The sequence below is a fragment of the Anas acuta genome, chromosome 32, assembly GCF_963932015.1.
Source record: "Anas acuta chromosome 32, bAnaAcu1.1, whole genome shotgun sequence".
Taxonomy (NCBI): Eukaryota; Metazoa; Chordata; class Aves; order Anseriformes; family Anatidae; genus Anas; species Anas acuta.
Window position 1 is genome coordinate 332,214 of NC_089010.1, and position 19,634 is coordinate 351,847.

The 19,634-nt window shown below is 51.1% G+C and overlaps 2 protein-coding genes across 2 annotated transcripts; both read left to right on the top strand.

Annotated features, from left to right (window-relative positions):
• The first annotated feature begins 323 nt into the window (after positions 1-323).
• Positions 324-1,247, top strand: LOC137846407 (olfactory receptor 14C36-like). Its single transcript, XM_068664339.1, has one exon. It carries the CDS (start codon positions 324-326, stop codon positions 1,245-1,247), a length of 924 nt encoding a protein of 307 aa, XP_068520440.1.
• A 16,533-nt stretch (positions 1,248-17,780) lies between these two features.
• Positions 17,781-18,976, top strand: LOC137846468 (olfactory receptor 14A16-like). Its single transcript, XM_068664425.1, has one exon. The coding sequence runs from the start codon at positions 17,954-17,956 to the stop codon at positions 18,878-18,880; it is 927 nt and encodes a 308-aa protein (XP_068520526.1). The 5' UTR covers positions 17,781-17,953; the 3' UTR covers positions 18,881-18,976.
• The last annotated feature ends 658 nt before the right edge of the window (positions 18,977-19,634 follow it).

Below are 19,634 nucleotides of genomic sequence, written 5' to 3' on the forward strand. Positions count from 1 at the left end.
GACCTTCTCCTCATGACCTGCAAACTGGGAGATGTCCCTGGCCAGCAGACTTCTCAGATCACTCCAGGTTCCCTTCTAAGTGTTGCTGCAGACCAGGGCTGACTGCCGCAGAGCTCACAGCAGAGCACCCTGCTTGTTGTGGCACCCTCAGAGCAACAAGCAGACATAAGACAAGGAGCAGCAGAAAGATCCTCCTGAAATGAATGAGGCAGTGTTTTGCTTTGTGGGGTGTTTGTTGAGATATGTAGTGGTCCAAAAGAAGTCCTTCAATTTTGCACTGTCATTTCTTCCTTTTGTCAGGCTCCCTTGCCCAAAGGTAGGAAATGTGTAACAGCAGCTCCATCCCTGAGTTCCTCCTGCTGGCATTCGCAGACACACGGGAGCTGCAGCTCTTACAGTTCTGGCTCTTCCTGGGCATCTACCTGGCTGCCATCCTGGGCAACGGCCTCATCATCACAGCCGTAGCCTGCGACCACCGCCTTCACACCCCCATGTACTTCTTCCTCCTCAACCTCGCCCTCCTCGACCTGGGTGGCATCTCCACCTCTGTTCCCAAAGCCATGGCCAATGCCCTCTGGAACATGAGGACCATTTCCTATGCAGGATGTGCTGCACAGCTCTTTCTGCTCCTCTTTTTCCTTCTAGCAGAGTTTTCTCTTCTTGCCATCATGGCCTATGATCGCTACGTTGCCATCTGCCAGCCCCTGCACTACGGGACCCTCCTGGGCAGCAGAGCCTGTGCCACCATGGCAGCAGCTGCCTGGGGCAGTGGCTTTCTCAACGCTGTGCTGCACACTGCCAATACATTTTCAATACCTCTTGACCAAAGCCATGCCCGGGACCTCTTCTGTGAAATCCCCCAGATCCTCAAGCTCTCCTGCTCAGACTCCTACATAAGGGAAGCTGGGATGATTGTGCTTACTGCTTTTCTAATGTTGGGGTGTTTTATTTTCATTGCTCTGTCCTATGTGCAGATCTTCAGAGCTGTGCTGAGGCTCCCCTCGCTGCAAGGACGGCACAAAGCCTTTTCCACATGCCTCCCTCACCTGATCATTGTCTCCCTGTTTGTCAGCACAGTCATGTTTGCTCACCTGAAGCCCCCCTCCATCTCTTCTCCTTCCCTGGACCTGGCGCTGGCAGTTCTGTACTCGGTGGTGCCTCCAGCAGTGAACCCCCTCATCTACAGCATGAGGAACCAGGACCTCAAGGATGTAATGTGGAAACTGATGACTGGGTGTATTTCATAAGCCATAAGCTTGTCGCGTTAAAGGGGTGTAGCTGATTAACCGTTACGGGCCCGGTTGGATTCAGAGTACTGAACCAGTCGGACATTCACCAAAAACACATTAACCGCCTGGGGGTCCAGTCAGACATTCACCAAAAACGCATTAACGGTCTGGGGGTCCGTTCGGACATTCACCAAAAACGTAATAACCGCCTGGGGGTCCACTCAGACATTCACCAAAAATGCATTAACCGTCTGGGGGTCTGGTTAGATTCAGAACACTGAACTATCACGGATAACCATCCTCACCCTAGTTGCATTAATGAGAGCTATCACAATGCAATCAAGTATGGTTTATTACAGCAACAGATAATCAGGTTCTTTTGGATTGCCGGTGATAGTGACTATCTGCAAAAGCAAGCTAGTATGCATGAAATACACAGGTGTTATAGGTGTTACAGATGTTATAGGTGTTATAGGTGTTGTAGGTGTTACGGGTGTTACAGGTGTTATAGATGTTACAGATGTTATAGATGTTATAAGTGTTACAGATGTTATACAGGTGTTGTAGGTGTTACAGATGTTACAGATGTTATAGATGTTACAGATGTTATAGATGTTATAAGTGTTACAGATGTTATAGGTGTTACAGATGTTATACAGGTGTTGTAGGTGTTACAGATGTTACAAATGTTATAGATGTTATAAGTGTTACAGATGTTATAGGTGTTACAGGTGTTACAGGTGCGCAGCCTAGAAATAAACACGTTAAAAGGATCAAAGACTCTATAGGGATTTATAAGCAAATATTCAGATCTCTACGCTCCGTGGTGTTCCTTAGAGCTAGCACACCAAGTTTCCCCAGCGCAATAGCATCTAAGGTTGGGAGCCTAGGGAATGCTCAGGTAATGCAGTTATGCCTTACCCTGAAAGCCTCTTCAATGCTGTACCTTTTCCTTAAAAGTGTGAATGTTAGTTTTATTTATTTGTTGAATGTTAGTTTTATTTATTTGTTGAATGTTAGTTTTATTTATTTATATTATAGTTTTATTTTCCTAGTTACTTCAGGCATTTACACCACAAAGCTTACTGCATTTTTCTGAAAATTGCTCATAATGTTACTCATGATAGGCCAAGCCTGGTTTCTATTCTTGTCTTGTGGTATTTTTTTCCCAGCTTATTAGAATTGTTGTTCACCATTAAACCTCACTATTCATTGTGCCTGTGTATTTAAACCCATTTCACCCAATTATAATGACTCTCACTCACCAAGGTGATTGGCTCCAGGGCAGGCACCTTCTGCATAGGAGCAGGGGAACTGCAGTGTGCAGGGGTTTCCCTTCAGGAGTTCCCCCTCTGTAGTTTGAAGACAGCCCTTCAGGAGCCAATTGGGAGACCCTAGGGAGCATGAGCAACCAGAAATGCTGTGCACAGAGCAGGCAAACAAGACATTAGGTACCAGTCAGGGCATGTTGTGGCAGCCTGTGTGGCAGTTCATGCAGGCGGGGTGCTGCAGTGAGTTCCTGTGACAGACCGCTCAGGGCAAACAGCAGAAGGCCACCTCCACACTTTCCAGAAAGGAGGTGGGGACCCAAAGTGAACTTCCAAAAAAGTACACAGCTGTCCAGGTGTCAGGCTGCAGGGAGTGCCAAAGCTTTACACCACCGTTGGACAGCTGCAGAGACAGCAATTGCGTAAGATATGAGCAGGTGGAAGACCTGCTCTGCATGGTAGCTGAGCTATGAAAAGAGGTTATAAAACTTATGAACAGCTAGGATTCAGAGAGGGAGATAGACTGTTGATGCCTAACTCTGGCCTCTGTGGAACAAGAACAGGCACCAGGAATTTCCCAACTCAAAGGGAATGAAGTACCCATCCCTCAGCAGACACAAGGCAGAAGGATATGAATGAAAGGAAACAAGTCCAGGCTCAACGTGGCTGGTAAAATCCTCCTTCACCCATATCACCCTATCAGGTAGACCTGAACAACAGATATAAGGCCCTGGAGGCTAAAAAGCAATCGATGGATGGAGAAGGCTACAATCCCCCTCCACCAGATATATTGCTAGGGTTGGAAAGGCCAACCCCCTCTATAGTGACCACAGACAGAAGGAAGAAAAGGAGAGTTTTAGTTGTGGGTGATTGAACTATCAACGAAACAGAGGGTCCAATATGTAGAAGGGACCCTCCTCTAAGGGAAGTCTGCTGCCTTCCTGGGGCCCGGGTTAAGGACATCACAAGGAGATGACAAGGAGACATCATTAGGAGACGACAACACCAATGAATTATTCTTTGCAGAACTAAGAGATGCCTCGAGATCAACTCCCCTTGTCCTTATGGGGGACTTCAACTTGCGAGACGTCAACTGGGATCACCACACGGCTGACACGAGCAAGTCCAGGAGGTTCATAAAGCACCTAGATGATAACTTCTTGGTTCAGGTGCTAAGGGAACTAACTAGAAAAGGTGCCCTCCTTGATCTGTTGCTGGAAAACAGAGAGGGTCTTGTGGGAGACGTGGCAATTGGCGGCTGTCTCGGTCATAGTGACCATGAAGTAGTTGAGTTTAGAATTTATGGTGAGAGAAGGAAAACTGCCACCAAAACTTCAGCCCTGGATATGGGGAAAGCAGACTTGAGGCTGCTCAGGGAACTAGTCAGCAAGGTCCCCTGGGAAGGTGCTTTTGAAGGTATAGGTGTCCATCAGTGCCGGTCAGTCTTTAAGCACTGCCTCCTAAAAGCACAAGATCAGGTGATTCCAAAATATCAGAAGGCAGGTAGGCAGGGCAGAAAGCTGGTCTGGCTGACCAGGGATCTTCTACTGGAGCTTAGACAGAAAAAGAAAGTGTACGGCTGCTGGAAGGAGGGTCAGGTGACGAGGAAGGAATACAGGGACACTGTTCGTGTTTGTAGGGAGAAAATTCATGGGGCCAAAGCCTAACTAGAATTGACGCTGGCCATGTCTGTGAGAGATGATAAATAAGGTTTTTTTAGATATTTTAATAGAAAAATGAGAACCAAAGAAAACATAGGTCCGCTGCTTGACGGGGAAGGTCTCCTCACAGACAATGACATAGGCAAAGCAGAGACGTTTAATGCCTTCTTCACCTCTGTCTTCAATGCTGATGATGGGCTTCAGGACCCTGGGTGCCCTGAGCAGGTGGACCAAGACGGTGGGAATGACAAACTCCCAACCAACCCTGAAAGTGTGCAGGATTTGCTGCTCCACCTGGATCCGTACAAGTCCATGGGTCCAGATGGGATCCATCTCAGGGTGCTTAAAGAGCTGGCTGATGTCATCACGGGACCTCTCTCAATTATTTTTTAACGATCTTGGGAATCTGGAGAGGTCCCAGTAGACTGGAAGCTGGCAAATGTTGTCCCAGTTTTCAAGAAGGGTAAGAAAGAAGACCGTAGCAATTACAGGCCTGTCAGTCTCACGTCAGTGCCTGGTAAAATTATGGAGAAGAAGTTACATGGTCTCAACTTTTGGGTAGACTTGTGCAGTGCCAGGAGTTGGACTTGATGATCTTTATGGGTCCCTTCCAACTCGGGATATTCTATGATACTATGATTCTATGAGACTTCCCAGCTTGGTTCAACCCTCAGACTATTGCTCGTCCTCCATCTGGAAGGAGAAGAAATGGCAATGCATAATCTGTGAGCAATCAAAGGGACTTCAAGGGTTTGGGATCAGGAACTCGGGTGTGCAGGTCATCTTATGCTCAACTCTCCCTGATACTGGCGATCGCCAACCGCATGAAGTTCAATAAGAGCAAGTGCCGGGTCCTGCACCTGGGACGGGGAAACCCTGGCTGCACGTACAGACTGGGCGACGAGACGCTGGAGAGCAGCCTAGAAGAGAGGGATCTGGGGGTCGTGGTAGACAGCAAGTTGAATATGAGCCGGCAGTGTGCCCTGGCAGCCAGGAGGGCCAACCGTATCCTGGGGTGCATCAAGCACGGCATCGCTAGTAGGTCAAGGGAGGTGATTGTCCCGCTCTACTCTGCGCTGGTGCGGCCTCACCTCGAGTACTGTGTGCAGTTCTGGGCACCACAGTATAAAAAGGACATGAAACTGTTGGAGAGTGTCCAGAGGAGGGCTACGAAGATGGTGAAAGGCCTGGAGGGGAAGACGTACGAGGAACGGCTGAGGGCACTGGGCCTGTTCAGCCTGGAGAAGAGGAGGCTGAGGGGAGACCTCATCGCAGTCTACAACTTCCTCGTAAGGGGGTGTCGAGAGGCAGGAGACCTTTTCTCCATTAACACCAGCGACAGGACCCACGGGAATGGAGTTAAGCTGAGGCAGGGGAAGTTTAGGCTGGACATCAGGAAGGGGTTCTTCACAGAGAGAGTGGTTGCACACTGGAACAGGCTCCCCAGGGAAGTGGTCACTGCACCGAGCCTGACTGAATTTAAGAAGAGATTGGACTGTGCACTTAGTCACATGGTCTGAACTTGGGTAGACCTGTGCGGTGTCAAGAGTTGGACTTGATGATCCTTAAGGGTCCCTTCCAACTCAGGATATTCTATGATTCTATGATTCTATGATTCTATACTTTCTTGCCCTTTTTGTACCAATTTTCAAAAAGGCCAAAAAAAAAAAAAAAAGACGCTAGCAACTACAGGCCTGTCATTCTCACATCAGTGCCTGGTAAACTGGTAAACAGCCCAGAGAAAGCAGTCTAGGAGGTTTCTGGAGGGCGTGGAAGATAGCTTCCTGACACAGCTGGTTAGTGAGCCTACCAGGGGTGGCGCCCCGCTAGACCTTCTCTTCACAAACAGAGAAGGACTGGTGGAGGATGTGATTGTCGGGAGCTGTCTTGGGCAGAGTGACCACGAAATGGTGGAGTTCGCTATTCTTGGCGAGGCTAGGAAGGGGACCAGTAAAACCACTGTATTGGAGTTCCGGAGGGCTGACTTTGTGCTGCTGAGGACACTGGTTAGTAGAGTCCCTTGGGAGGTGGTTCTGAAGGGCACAGGAGTCCAGGAAGGCTGGGCGCTCTTCAAGAAGGAAATCTTAATGGTGCAGGAACGGTCTGTCCCCATGTGCCCAAAGACGAGCCGGCGGGGAAGAAGACCAGCCTGGCTGAACAGAGAATTGTGGCTTGAGCTAAGGAGAAAAAAGAGGGTTTATAATCTTTGGAAAAGTGGACAGGCCACTAGGGAGGACTATAAGGATATTGAGAGGCTGTGCAGGGACAAAATTAGAAAGGCCAAAGCTCATCTGGAGCTCAATCTGGCTACTGCCGTTAAAGACAACAAAAAATGTTTTTTTAAATACATCAACACAAAAAGGAGGACTAAGGAGAATCTCCATCCTTTACTGGATGTGAGGGGAAACTTAGTTACAAGAGATGAGGAAAAGGCGGAGGTGCTTAATGCCTTCTTCGTCTCAGTCTTTAGCAGCAATACCGGTTGTTCTCTGGATACCCAGTACCCTGAGCTGGTGGAAGGGGATAGGGAGCAGGATGTGGCCCTCACTATCCACGAAGAACTGGTTGGTGACCTGCTACGGCACTTGGATGTGCACAAGTCGATGGGGCCGGATGGGATCCAACCAAGGGTACTGAGAAAACTGGCAGAGGAGCTGGCCAAGCCGCTTACCATTATGTATCAACAGTCCTGGCTATCGGGGGAGGTCCCAGTTGACTGGCAGTTAGCAAATGTGACGCCCATCTACAAGAAGGGCCGGAGGGCAGACCCGGGAAACTACAGGCCTGTCAGTTTGACCTCAGTGCCAGGGAAGCTCATGGAGCAGATTCTCTTGAGAGTCATCACGCAGCACTTGCAGGGCAAGCAGGCGATCAGGCCCAGTCAACATGGGTTTATGAAAGGAAAGTCCTGCTTGACAAACCTGATCTCCTTCTATGACAAAGTGACGCGCTTGGTGGATGAGGGGAAGGCTGTGGATGTGGTCTACCTCGACTTCAGCAAGGCTTTTGACTCCGTCTCCCACAGCATTCTCCTCAAGAAACTGTCTGCTCTTGGCTTGGACTGGCGCATGCTTCATTGGGTTAGAAACTGGCTGGATAGCCGGGCCCAAAGAGTCGTGGTAAATGGAGTCAAATCCAGTTGGAGGCCAGTCACTAGTGGCGCTCCCCAGGGCTCAGTACAGGGGCCAGTCCTCTTTAATATCTTCATCGATGATCTGGACGAGGGCATCGAGTGCACCCTCAGTAAGTTTGCAGATGACACCAAGTTAGGTGCGTGTGTCGATCTGCTCGAGGATAGGAAGGCTCTGCAGGAGGATCTGGATAGGCTGCACCGATGGGCTGAGGTCAACTGCATGAAGTTCAACAAGGCCAAGTGCCGGGTCCTGCACCTGGGGCGCAATAACCCCAAGCAGAGCTACAGGCTGGGAGATGAGTGGTTGGAGAGCTGCCTGGCAGAGAAGGACCTGGGAGTGATGGTGGACAGTCGGCTGAATATGAGCCAGCAGTGTGCTCAGCTGGCCAAGAAGGCCAACGGCATCCTGGCTTGTATCAGAAACAGTGTGGCCAGCAGGGCTAGGGAGGTGATCGTCCCCCTGGACTCGGCTCTGGTGACGCCGCACCTCGAGTACTGTGTTCAGTTTTGGGCCCGTTGCTACAAGAAGGACATCGAGATGCTTGAGCGGGTCCAGAGAAGGGCGACGAAGCTGGTGAGGGGCCTGGAGAACAAGTCCTACGAGGAGCGGCTGAGGGAGCTGGGCTTGTTCAGCCTGGAGAAGAGGAGGCTCAGGGGTGACCTTATTGCTCTTTAGATACCTTAAAGGAGGCTGTAGCGAGGTGGGGGTTGGTCTATTCTCCCACGTGCCTGGTGACAGGACGAGGGGGAATGGGCTAAAGTTGTGCCAGGGGAGTTTTAGGCTGGATCTTAGGAAGAACTTCTTTACCAAAATGGTTGTTAGACACTGGAACAGGCTGCCCAGGGAAGTGGTGGAGTCACCATCCCTGGAAGTCTTTAAAAGACGTTTAGATGTAGAGCTTAGGGATATGGTTTAGTGGGGACTGTTAGCATTAGGTCAGAGGTTGGACTCGATGATCTTGAGGTCTCTTCCAAGCTAGAAATTCTGTGATTCTGTGATTCTGTGATTTTCAGCCTGGAGAGACCCTATAGCAGACTTCCAGTACCTAAAGGGGACCTAAAGGTACTTCCAGTACCTAAAGGGGGTAATGTTTTAAAACTAAAGGAGGGCACTTTTAAATTAGTTATAAGGAAGAAATTCTTTCCTTTGAGGGTGGTGGTCACTAGAACAGTGTGCCCAGAGAAGTTGTGGCTGACCCATCCCTTGCCCCTTCGTGGCCAGAAACCTTCCGTGACAAACCAAGATGGAGACCCTGGCTGCAAAGTTGCTGTTTAACCTCATCTTTTCTGCATGGGGCCTCCTCCATAGCACAGAGCCCAGTCTCAGCTCCCGCTTTGCCACAAGCGTTCTGAATGGGCGCTACAGGGCCTAACTCTACCATGTCCTGCCCTGGCTCTGCCATCCCACTGGGCAGAGGAGAGGGTGGTGACACCAAAGGGATGCATTTGGGTGTGGAACGTGGGGCCCAGCAGAGACGAGGTGTTGAGGGAGAGGTCAGGGGCAAGGCAGCAAAGGCAGCACGAGTGGTGGTGTTGATGCAGGGGTCATGTTTGTGCCAGGAGCCTAAGTGGGCAGCAGCTGGCAGCAGGCGAGGGTGATACTGAAAAAGCCAGTCAAAGTAACTCTCCAAGACCCAATCTGGAGTTTTAGAAAGCATTCATTTACTGCTGTGCTGGACATACACTGAGGATCACTCTGCCTCGTGTGCATACAGAACTGTTCAAGTTATAGGGGTTATACACAATCAAAACATTGGTGTGGCCCTAACTGGAAGAGGGATTCTCAGTGTGGGACTGCTTTTCAGAAGAAACAAGGAGGAATGGAGAGGGTTCAGAGCAGGTGTGCCAAGATAGGGCTAGGGGGCATGTGTCTGGAGGCTAAGAGACCTGTGCTTCCTAGGCCTGGTGAAGCGCAGGCTCAGGGCACTCTTGTAGGATCTCCTGAGAGCTGGAAATCTGCTTTCAGAGATGATGGCTCGTTTTGGGTAGGGGGAAAGAACATGAGAAAGGAAAACCGCCACAGTCTTCTGTTTTGGAGGTCCAGCATGGTGATGAAGAGAAAGAAATGCCACTCCAAGGGCCGTGCTGTGGTGACTCAGAGGGAGTCTGGATCAGCCCATGGCTTGTGTTTCAAGTGAGAGGCAGTGAGCACAAGGAGTCCCTAGTATAGGTAGGGAGATGCTATGGTGGGGAAGCAGGTTGAAAGTCTCCAGGCTGCAGGGAAAATGGTTCTGGCATAGAACAACCTGTGGGGAGATGTCCAAGGGCACTGACAGGGCTGGAAGGCCCTGGCAGAGCAGAGGTCTTTGTCTCCTTATCTATGGCTGTTGTCTCTGCCGCTGGGGCCTATGAGATGACACATTGTGCTCCTGGCACTGGAACCATGTGGCCTCCTTGCAGCCCTGTCCAGTGGTGTTGTACTGTTGTCCTTTAGTTGCCATCACGCACCCTGTATCCCACTACCCTTTAAAGAGCAGTGCGAGGGACAGAAGCTCTCTTCGCAGAGGCTGGGTGTCAGGCCTTTGTGTTTGCTTTAATAAAACACATCAAGATTTCCTCAGCATCAGGGCCACCTTTACTCTGCCTTTGCCTGCCTTTTATCACTGCCTCCCATCTTCTTCACTAACAAGTCCATGGGGAAGTAGTGGTGGTAATGTCCCCCAGTGGGACAAATTAACACTCCCAGAAACTTCAGCGTTTCTTCTGGCCTTCCCTTCTTGAGCAGCTTGTGTAGTCTCAGCATCAGAGGTCCATGGACTCAGCACCAAATACACCCTGGGGCTCAGTACAATGCAGAGAGCCCTCCTGTGCCCTCTTGCTGCCCAGCAGTTCCCTTCAGGCTTCCCTTCAGGGCTTCAGGGCTTGTACATCTAATCGGGGAGATTTCCAGGGGGTAGTGAATGAGGCAGATTTTAATGAGCAGTTGATAATAAGTGAGTTTTCCCTTCAAGGTGCATTCTTTATTGATTTATTTCAATTCCCTGACCTCTCCCATTGCTGTTGATCCAGAGGGTCTCCTAAGGAGGCCTGGTCAGCTTGGAGAAGCAGTCCCTTGAAGCCAGGCACTCTGTGGGCAACCTTGCTCCTCACCTCCCCAGCCCCACCATTTCTCTCAGGAGCCCCCTGGAACTTGCAGCACTTCTCCTTCCATCAGACTTCTCCAGTCAGGGCTGCAGCTGCATGTTACAGCTCCTTTGCACCAGCTCCCAGCCCTTTTCCCCACAGAACTGCCTGCACACAGGCACTGAGAGTAATGGAGAGGGACAGGCTTGCCATGGAAAGCAATGGGAAGGGAGTCTTCAAAAAAGTACAAATAATAATAAAACATTAAACATGGTCATTTAATCAGGAGAGATGGGAACACGTGCAAGGCGGGGCTGACAGGACTCACATCAGAACAGACACAGGAGACAGTAGTGGTAGTGCAAGGAGAGGGGAAGATTGATATTTCTCATACGATTCATGCACTTCTGTGTAATTTCCCATCTGGCGTGGTGAGAAAATATTGCCTTTTCTTAAACAGAGCTCAAGTGTTTCAAGTGATGAACATGTGATTTTTTTGTTTTATTTATTTTTATTTTTATTTATTTTCCTCTGTTGGAAAAATTTGTTCGCCTTTCCAGGCAGAACTTGGTCTGTCTGCAAACATCCAGTGCCATGTTCAGAGGCCTCAGTGTACTGCAGGTGTTTGCCTGGGGCTCAGAGCTGTCAAAAGCACCTGTGGGAGACTGGAGGCCCTCAGGAGCTGCAGGTAGAGGCTGGGCAGTGTCTCAAAGCATCAGCACTGCTCGTTATTAAGCATTAGAGTAAAAGAAAACAAAATCAGCAAAATTTGTAAAAGCTGAAATACACAAGTACCAATGCTTTAGAACTTTGCCTTTCTTTCTTTTTTGTTTTGTTTTAATTTTTATTGACATTTTCTAAACATTTATAGTATTGTTAGGCCAACACTCTTAAATAAGATGATTTTGTGTCCTGTACAAAGCTATGTGGCCCCCCAAAACCCTATCTGCCCAGCAACGTCCATGACAATTCACAGTGTTTGCAAAAAAGTAGATCACTCTGAGATGTTGACCTCTCTGCACAGATGGAGGGAAGTATGGCTATGAACATCCATGCAATGTTCAGCTTTCCTGGCAAAGAGTGCAGGAGATTTGGACATGCGAGGGAAGTAGAAAAGATGCTCAGCTGTCCTTTATGGCCAGGACAGAGTATGCATTTCCCTTCAGGTAGGAAAGAAGGTGAGAAATGACACCGTCTTGGAGAGGAGCAGAATGCAGAGGGAGAGAATTAACAGCCCAGAAAAGCCCAGGTCTCTTCTCACACCTCAGAGTACATCCAGGAGAAGACAGGACCTTGAGGTGTCATACAGAGATGGTTGAGGCAGTGCTTGCCAGGCTTCACTTAAAGCCAAGGGAGAAGAGAAGGAGTTCACCTGCCTGGCTTTAGATGGTCCCCTACAGCACAGGAGCATTCAGGCCCCACAGCATCTCCTCTGTCGCCACCAGAAATTGGGCCTGAGGTCAAAGGAGCGTAAGGCATGTTGGCAGGGAGCTCAGGAGGCCTCCAGCCCAAGTTGTCACAAGCACAGGATCAGAACAGGCTGTTCAAGGCCTGATTCTGCTGCATTTTGCAAAACCTGCAAAAACGGGGACCACACAGCCTCTGGGTGATACCCAACTGAGCTCATGGTGAAAAGGCCTTTTGCCTTCTCTCCAGCCTGAAGCTCTCCTCTTTCACTTTAACAGCTGTTGTCTTTTGTCCTCCCACCATGAACCCAGCTGAAGATCCTGGTTCTGCACCCTCCACAACCCCCTCAGAGATACAGCCTGGGGAGGTCCCCCTCGTCCTGCCCTTCTCCAGGCTGGACAAGCCCAGCACCCTCAGCCTCTCCTCACAGGCAGAGTGCTGCAGAGCATCCTGGGGCCCAGTGCTAACCCCGCTGCAGCTTGCTGACATCCCTCTTGTCCTGGGGACCTGAAATCTCGATGCCGTCTTCTGGATCGTCCCTTCCCTGCATTCCATGGCCATTCCTGGCTCACACAGCCCAGGACGCTGCTGGCTGTCCTTGCTGCCAGGGCACTTGGCTGCCTCCTGCCCAACTCCCTGCCCACCAAGACCTTTCCCATGGGGCTGCTTCCAACCAGAAATCCCCCAGCCTGTGCCATAGCTAGGGGGGGTCCCCTCAGGGCCACAAACTGGCACCTGCCCTCGTGGGATGTCCAGGTTTGGGCTGCGATAGAGTTAATTTTCTTTCTGGTGACTGGTATTGTGCTCTTTTTTGCACGTAGAAGAAAAAGAATGTTGATTCAGGAGCACTGAAGAATTTCCAGTGTGAACCCATCACCTGCTGATGAGCTAAGACATTGCACAAAGGCATAGGAGCATTACTTTGAAGAACCCAGGCACCTGTACACAGAACCCAAGCACCATCTCGGAAGAATGAAACACCTCCCTGGGGAGTAGTAGAATAAACTTACGGGTGCCCAATCATCTGCATAGGTCACCCAAGAATATCTATCAAGCAGCCAGGAATGTCCCTCCAGCAATGAGGCACCTCTCTGGAGAAAGCATACATCACCCTGGGTCAAACAATCATCTCCCTGGGTACACAAGCATCTCCCTGGATAATGAAAGCACCTTCCTGGAAGACCCAAGGAGTTTCTCAGGGTATGTAAGCATTTTCCCATGGCACACAAGCACCTCCCGGGGCACCCAAGCACCTCTCTGGGGACAACCAGAACCTTCCTGTGGTTCACAAGCACCTCTCTGGAGCACCCAAGCATCTCACAGGGACAGACAAGCACCTCCCTAAGGCATTAAACACAATTCAGAACTTGGTGCACTCCAGCACCTCCCCGGAGGTGCACAAACCACCCTCTGCAGTACTCAGGCATCTCCTGGGCAATCCAAGTGACCAAGTGGAATTGAGCATCTTCCAAGAAACCCTAGATACTCCCGGGGAACACAAGCTTCTTCTTCTCAGGGCATACAAGTATATTCCTGGGGCACAAGCAAAAGCCTCCCTGGAGCACACAGATAATAAGAATAAGAAAATTTTCTGCCCCTGTCACCCAAGCATTTCCCTGCAGCACAGAAGCACCTCCCTGGAACACTCAAGCACCTCACTGGAGCACCAAAGAATCTCCCCGCCGCACTCCTACATCTAAGTGGAGAAGCCAAGCATCTCCCAGGCCTCCAGAACACCACCTGGGGCACACAACCATCTCACTGGAGATGGGAAGCACCTCGCTTGGCACCCAAGAGCTTCCATGGGGTGCACAAGCACCTGCCATGGTCATTCAAGTATGTCCCTGTGGGCACGCAGGCATCTCCCCAGGGGACACAAACACCAACTTGGAGGAACCAAGCATCTCCTCACAGCACTCCAGCATCTCCATGAAGCCAAGCATCACACAAAAAGCACCCAACCATTTCCCTGGACTACCCAAAATCCAAAAGCTTTACCCTGGATCAAACAAATGTCCTCCTTGGGTACACAAGCACATCTCCTGGGTACCCAGGTGTCTCCAAATAGTACTCAAGCATTTCTCTGCAGCCACCAAGGAACTTTCAGGATCACCAATCCACCTTCCTGGGACATCCAATAAACTTCCTGCATCACCCAGGTGTCTTCTTGGAGAAACCAAGCATCTCCTTGTGCACCAAGGGAGCATCCGTACAGAGCAGCCAAGAAGCCTGAGGAGCACCCAGGTTGTTCTTGGGATAGCCAAGAACCTCCATGGAGCAAGAAAGCATCTCCTGAGGCACCCTGGCATCTCAGGGGAGCACACAAGCATCTCCTCTGCACACACCAGCACATCCTCTGAGTTTCCTGGACCATTCAGGCTCACACTGCGTTTCAGCCCCTGCTCCATTGCGCACTCACCTCCCTGTCCTGCCCTGCTCTGCCCTCTGCTGCCTGCTGCCAGGGGCTTCCATCCCGACTGGGGCCTGCCCGCACCCCTGGCCCTTTCTCCCAGCCTGGCTGCCGTGTCACAGCCCCACTGTGACACCTGGGTTACACATCCACCACTGCCCCCTGCCCACTGTGACACCTGGGTGGCACAGCCACCGCTGCCCCCCTGCCTACTCTGACACCTGGGTGACAGCCACCGCTAACCTCCTGCTCACTGGGACTCCACTCAGTATGTCTTTCTTTGGACTCGCATATTTGTCAGTGATACTTACATTTAAAAGAATTTGTCAGATTCACCCCCCCCCCAAAAAAAAAAAAAAAAAGTATTTTGGGCAACTTCCATAAAGCTCACCAGTAATGAATACCAAGTAATTCTTGGAGTTTTAGTCTAAAGTGTTGATGATTTTATTTTTTTTTTCCGTATTTAGCAGGTTTTTCCTTTTCTCAGAGCTTAAACTTACACACATATATGGCTTTCCTCTTTCTCTAGCTTGGAAAGTTCTCTTGTAAAGAAATCCTTTATTTCTAGCTGCTTTCTCTACTCTTCTATGAAGTAGAATCCACATGGTTTGTCTTTTCCTTGTCTCTACTTGTCTCAAATGACCAGGTCTGGCTCCCATCACGGCCTCCCTTATAAGCATCCCTTGGTGCACTGGAAAAGGTTCTTCAGCAGATAACCTGGAAGGAGCAGACCCTCTGCTTCTGCATAGCCTTACAGAAACCCCCCAGGAGGTTTTGGGAGCTCCTTGATGACATGTGGCTGACACAGATGACTGAGGAGCCAGTGGGGTGAGGTGACCTGCAGGACCTCATCCTTAGAATTCAACATGCAGTGCTCAGGGATTTGAAAGAGGTGAGAAGATAGAGTTGAGAATGCTGCGGGAGGGGAACAAGGCAAAGGAGGGGACTTGAGGTGATCAGACTTGGGCCTGTTGAGGCACCTGCCCAGAGGATTCCTTTGGGATATGGCCCTGCTGAGAGGAGGGCTGCAGGGCCGTGGTTGATGTTTGAGCATTGACTGATAGAATGGACTGGGTTGGAAGGGACCTTCAAGGTCATCTAATTCCATCCCTCCTGCCATGGGCAGGGACACCTTTCACCAGACCAGCTTGGTCAAAGCCCCATCCAACCTGACCTTGAACACTTTCTGGGGTGGGGCATCCACAGTTTCTCTGGGCAACCTCTTTGTAGGACTCACCACCCCGATAAGAAAAGAATTTCTTCCTCATATCTAATTGAAATATACCCTTCTTTAAGATTCAAACCGTTGCTCCTTATTCTATCATCTCTTCAAGCTCCTGAATGGTCCACCCTGACACACAGACGGACAATCCCTTCCCTAGTCCTGCTGGCCACACTGTTTCTTATACAAGCCAGGATGGCCTTCTTGGCCTTTGTGGCCACCTGAGCACACTGCTGGCTCGTATTCAGTCCTTCTCTTCCCGACTCCCAGGACCTTCTCTGCCAGGCAGCTTTCTAACCCACTCATCTCCCAGCCTGGAGTGCTGCTTGGGGATGCTGTGCCCCAAGCGCAAGGCCCGGCACTTGGCCTTGCTGAACTTCATGCAGTTGACCTCAGCCCATCGGTGCAGCCTATCCAGATCCTCCTGCAGAGCCTTCCTATCCTCGAGCAGATCGACACACGCACCTAACTTGGTGTCATCTGCAAACTTACTGAGGGTGCACTCGATGCCCTCGTCCAGATCATCGATGAAGATATTAAAGAGGACTGGCCCCCGTACTGAGCCCTGGGGAGTGCCACTAGTGACGGCCTCCAGCTGGATTTGACTCCATTCACCACAACTCTTGGGGCCTGGCTATCCAGCCAGTTTCTAACCCAACGAAGCGTACACCAGTCCAAGCCAAGAGCAGCCAGTTTCTTGAGGAGAATGCTGTGGGAGATGGTGTCAAAAGCCTTGCTGAAGTCAAGGTAGACCACATCCACAGCCTTCCCCTCATCCACCAAGCGCGTCACTTTGTCGTAGAAGGAGATCAGGTTTGTCAAGCAGGACCTTCCTTTCATAAACCCATGTTGACTGGGCCTGATCGCCTGCTTGCCCTGCAAGTGCTGCGTGATGACTCTCAAGAGAATCTGCTCCATGAGCTTCCCTGGCACTGGAGTCAAACTAACAGGCGGATACTTTCCCAGGTCTCTGACACATGCTTGAAACAGTCCCCACACTGGGCTGACCCAGGAAGAGCCCTAAACCCACTGGAGGGACAGGATCTCCCTTCCCAGAGGCTGGGGTCAGCGCCCAACTGTTGGACTTCATGGAACGCATGAAGGTTTCCTCAGCATCAGGGCCACCTTTACTGGGCCTTGTTCTCCTTGTTATCACTGCCTGCACTTTCCTGCTCTAACAAGTCCATGGGGAGGCTTTGTCACTAATGTCCCTCAGTTGGACTGTTAACACTGTGAGAGGCTTTGGAGTTTGCATCTGCGTTGTCTACTTGAGAAAGGTCTTCCATATCCTCTGAGTGCCTGAGGCTCCTGGGCTCTGCCCCAACCTACCGGGGGGGTCAGCAAAAAGGTTTTGGCTGGGCCTGTGCTGCTGAGCTGGGACGGCTCAGGGGATGGAGGGAGGGAGCTCCTGGCAAGCAGGCAGCACTGCAGAGAGACAGCTCTGCCCATGAACAGTTCCTCTGCCAGGCACAGAAGTGGGAGAGAGGTTCAGGGCAGCCTGGGGGGGAAGGCAGAGGAGAGCTGGCAGGGAGAGAAATCATCAGAGCCACCTCCCCACGGTAGGTCTCTGGGTGCAGGGCAATGCTTCTGCATGCCCTGCCAGGCTCTCCTGGAGCTGCCACAGCCCTCAGCCGATGGGAGCTGTCAGGAGTACAGTCAGTGTTGGAGTTGAAGGGCATGCAGGGCTTGTGTGCTGCAGGGTCAGCGTGCAGGGCCCGAGGGCTCCCTTCTCTTGGGGCTGGCTGCAGGCTGTGCAGCCGGGGGTGCAGGCAGGGGTGCCCAGGGCTGTGGTGCAGAGCAGGGTCCCTGCTGTGCCCCAGGGGCTCTGTGTGCTGGGGCAGGGCCTCTGCTGCCTGCCAGGCTCAGCACTCAGCCTGGCCAGGGAGCTGCCCAGGGGCTGCGGGGAGAAGCTGCGGGTGGAAGGAGCTCCCCCGGCATGGCAGGGCAGGGTCCTGCTGCTGCCCAGAGCCTGCTGCCACGGACAGGCTGCTCACAGCCCCACACCTCCCCGGGGCACTGCACAGCAGAACTGCAAGGCAAGACCTACCTGAAGGCACTACACTTTTCTCTGCCTTCGTTTTCCCACCTGTGTGGTGATTCAGAGGGATAGGAATGGAGTAGTAGTACTAAAGACTAAGGCTCCTTGATCATTGCTGTAGATATGAGGCACCTCACACACTTCAGTGTACAGACAGTACCAACATTACCTTTGTTTTTTCTTAGGGAATTGTTTGACCTTCTCCTCATGACCTGCAAACGGGGAGATGTCCCTGGCCAGCAGACTTCTCAGACCACTCCAGGTTCCCTTCTAAGTGTTGCTGCAGACCAGGACTGACTGCCGAGGAGCGCACAGAAGAGCCCCACGCTTGTGGCACCCTCAGAGCAGCAATCGGACATAAGCTAAGGAGCTGCAGAAAGCTCTTCCTGAAAAGAACGTGGCACAGATTATTGTGTGGGAAGGTGTTCTGTGAGACTTGCAATGGGTTTTGGTCAGAGAAGTAATTAAATTTTACGCTGTCATTTTTTCTTTTCGACAGGCTCCCTTGCTCGGGGGCGATCAATGTGTAATGGCAGCTCCATCACCGAGTTCCTCCTGCTGGCATTCACAGACACACGGGAGCTGCAGCTCCTGACTTTCGGGCTCTTTCTGGGCATCTACCTGGCTGCCCTCCTGGGCAATGGCCTCATCATCACAGCCATAGCCTGCGACCACTGCCTCCACACCCCCATGTACTTCTTCCTCCTCAACCTTGCCCTCCTCGACCTTGGCCTCATCTCCACCACTCTCCCCAAAGCCATGGCAAATTTCCTCTGGAACATGAGGACCATTTCCTATGCAGGATGTGCTGCACAGGTCTTTCTGTTAGTCTTTTTGTTTTCAGCAGAATTTTCCCTTCTCACTGTTATGTCCTATGACCGCTACGTCGCCATCTGCAGGCCTCTGCACTATGGCACCCTCCTGGGCAGCAGAGCCTGTGCCACCATGGCAGCAGCTGCTTGGGGCAGTGGCTTTCTCCACGCTGTACTGCACACTGCCAATGTATTTTCTTTACCTCTCAGCCATGGCAATGCCCTGGACCAATTTTTCTGTCAGATCCCCCAGATCATCAGGCTCTCCTGCTCAGAATCTTACCTATGGGAAATTCGAATTACTATGGCTAGTTTTTTTCTACTGAGTTGGTGTTTTGTTTTGATTGCTCTGTCCTATGTGCAGATCTTCAGGGTTGTGCTGAGGATGCCCTCACAGCAGGGACGACACAAAGCCTTCTCCACATGCATCCCTCACTTGACTGTGGTCTCTCTGAATTTCAGCACAGCCATGTTTTCCCACCTGAAGTCCCCCTACATCTCATTCCATACCCTGGACCTTGTAGTGGCAGTTTTGTACTTGCTGGTGCCTCCAGCAGTGAACCCCCTCATCTACAGCATGAGGAACCAGGAACTTCAGAATGCTGTGTGGAAACTGAAGACCAACTGTATTTCATAAACAACAAGCTGCCTGCCCTGTTCTGCAAATCACTCTTAAATGTACGAGTAATAAACAAAGCCTGTCTTATGTTCTCGTGCTGACTGTTTTTCCCCCAGTTTTATTACAAAAGTTGTCCAAAAAGAAATACAATTCTGCATTTTATTGTGCTTTTTATTCAATTAAAGTTGTTTGTTTTTTTTTGTTTGTTTGTTTTGTTTTGTTTTGTTTTGTTTTGTTTTGTTTTGTTTTGCTGCTCCTGTGGCTTGGTTCCAGTGCTGCTGTGGGGCTGTGCTGGGACTGCAGGCAGGAACAGGCAGTGGGCACTGCAGTGGCACACCTGGCCTACAGAGAATCATCTCTCTCCTAAAAGGGCTGTGCCTGAAGGCTCACTTCTGCTTTCAGAGCTGCTGTCAGATCCGAAGGTGCCCAAGGAAGAGAGTCCAAAGAGGCTCCTTACTCTGCCAGGCTGGGCACCTCTGAGCACCCCATGGCCACAGCTGTGGGATGTGGTCAGTGGCAGGGCCCCCACTAGCTGGCTCTGACACCCAGCCTGACCAGCACGGCCCTGCAAAGTGCCCCCATGCCCCGGGCACCACAGCCCCCTGGCTCTGCAGAGCAGCACCGCCAGCTGGGGCTGTGGGGAGCATGGCAAGGGGCTGCAGCAGTGGCCGGTGAGGCCAGCACAGTCGGGCTCACCTGGGAGAGGCTCCCTGGGAGATGGGGTGGCTTAGGAGAAGAGCAGGGCCTGTCCATGTACAGGGGAGACACGGGA

What these genes read in the sequence shown, in the direction of transcription:
- LOC137846407 (XM_068664339.1), top strand. Translation starts at nt 324, where the DNA reads ATGTGTAACAGCAGCTCCATCCCTGAGTTCCTCCTGCTGGCATTCGCA.
- LOC137846468 (XM_068664425.1), top strand. Translation starts at nt 17,954, where the DNA reads ATGTGTAATGGCAGCTCCATCACCGAGTTCCTCCTGCTGGCATTCACA.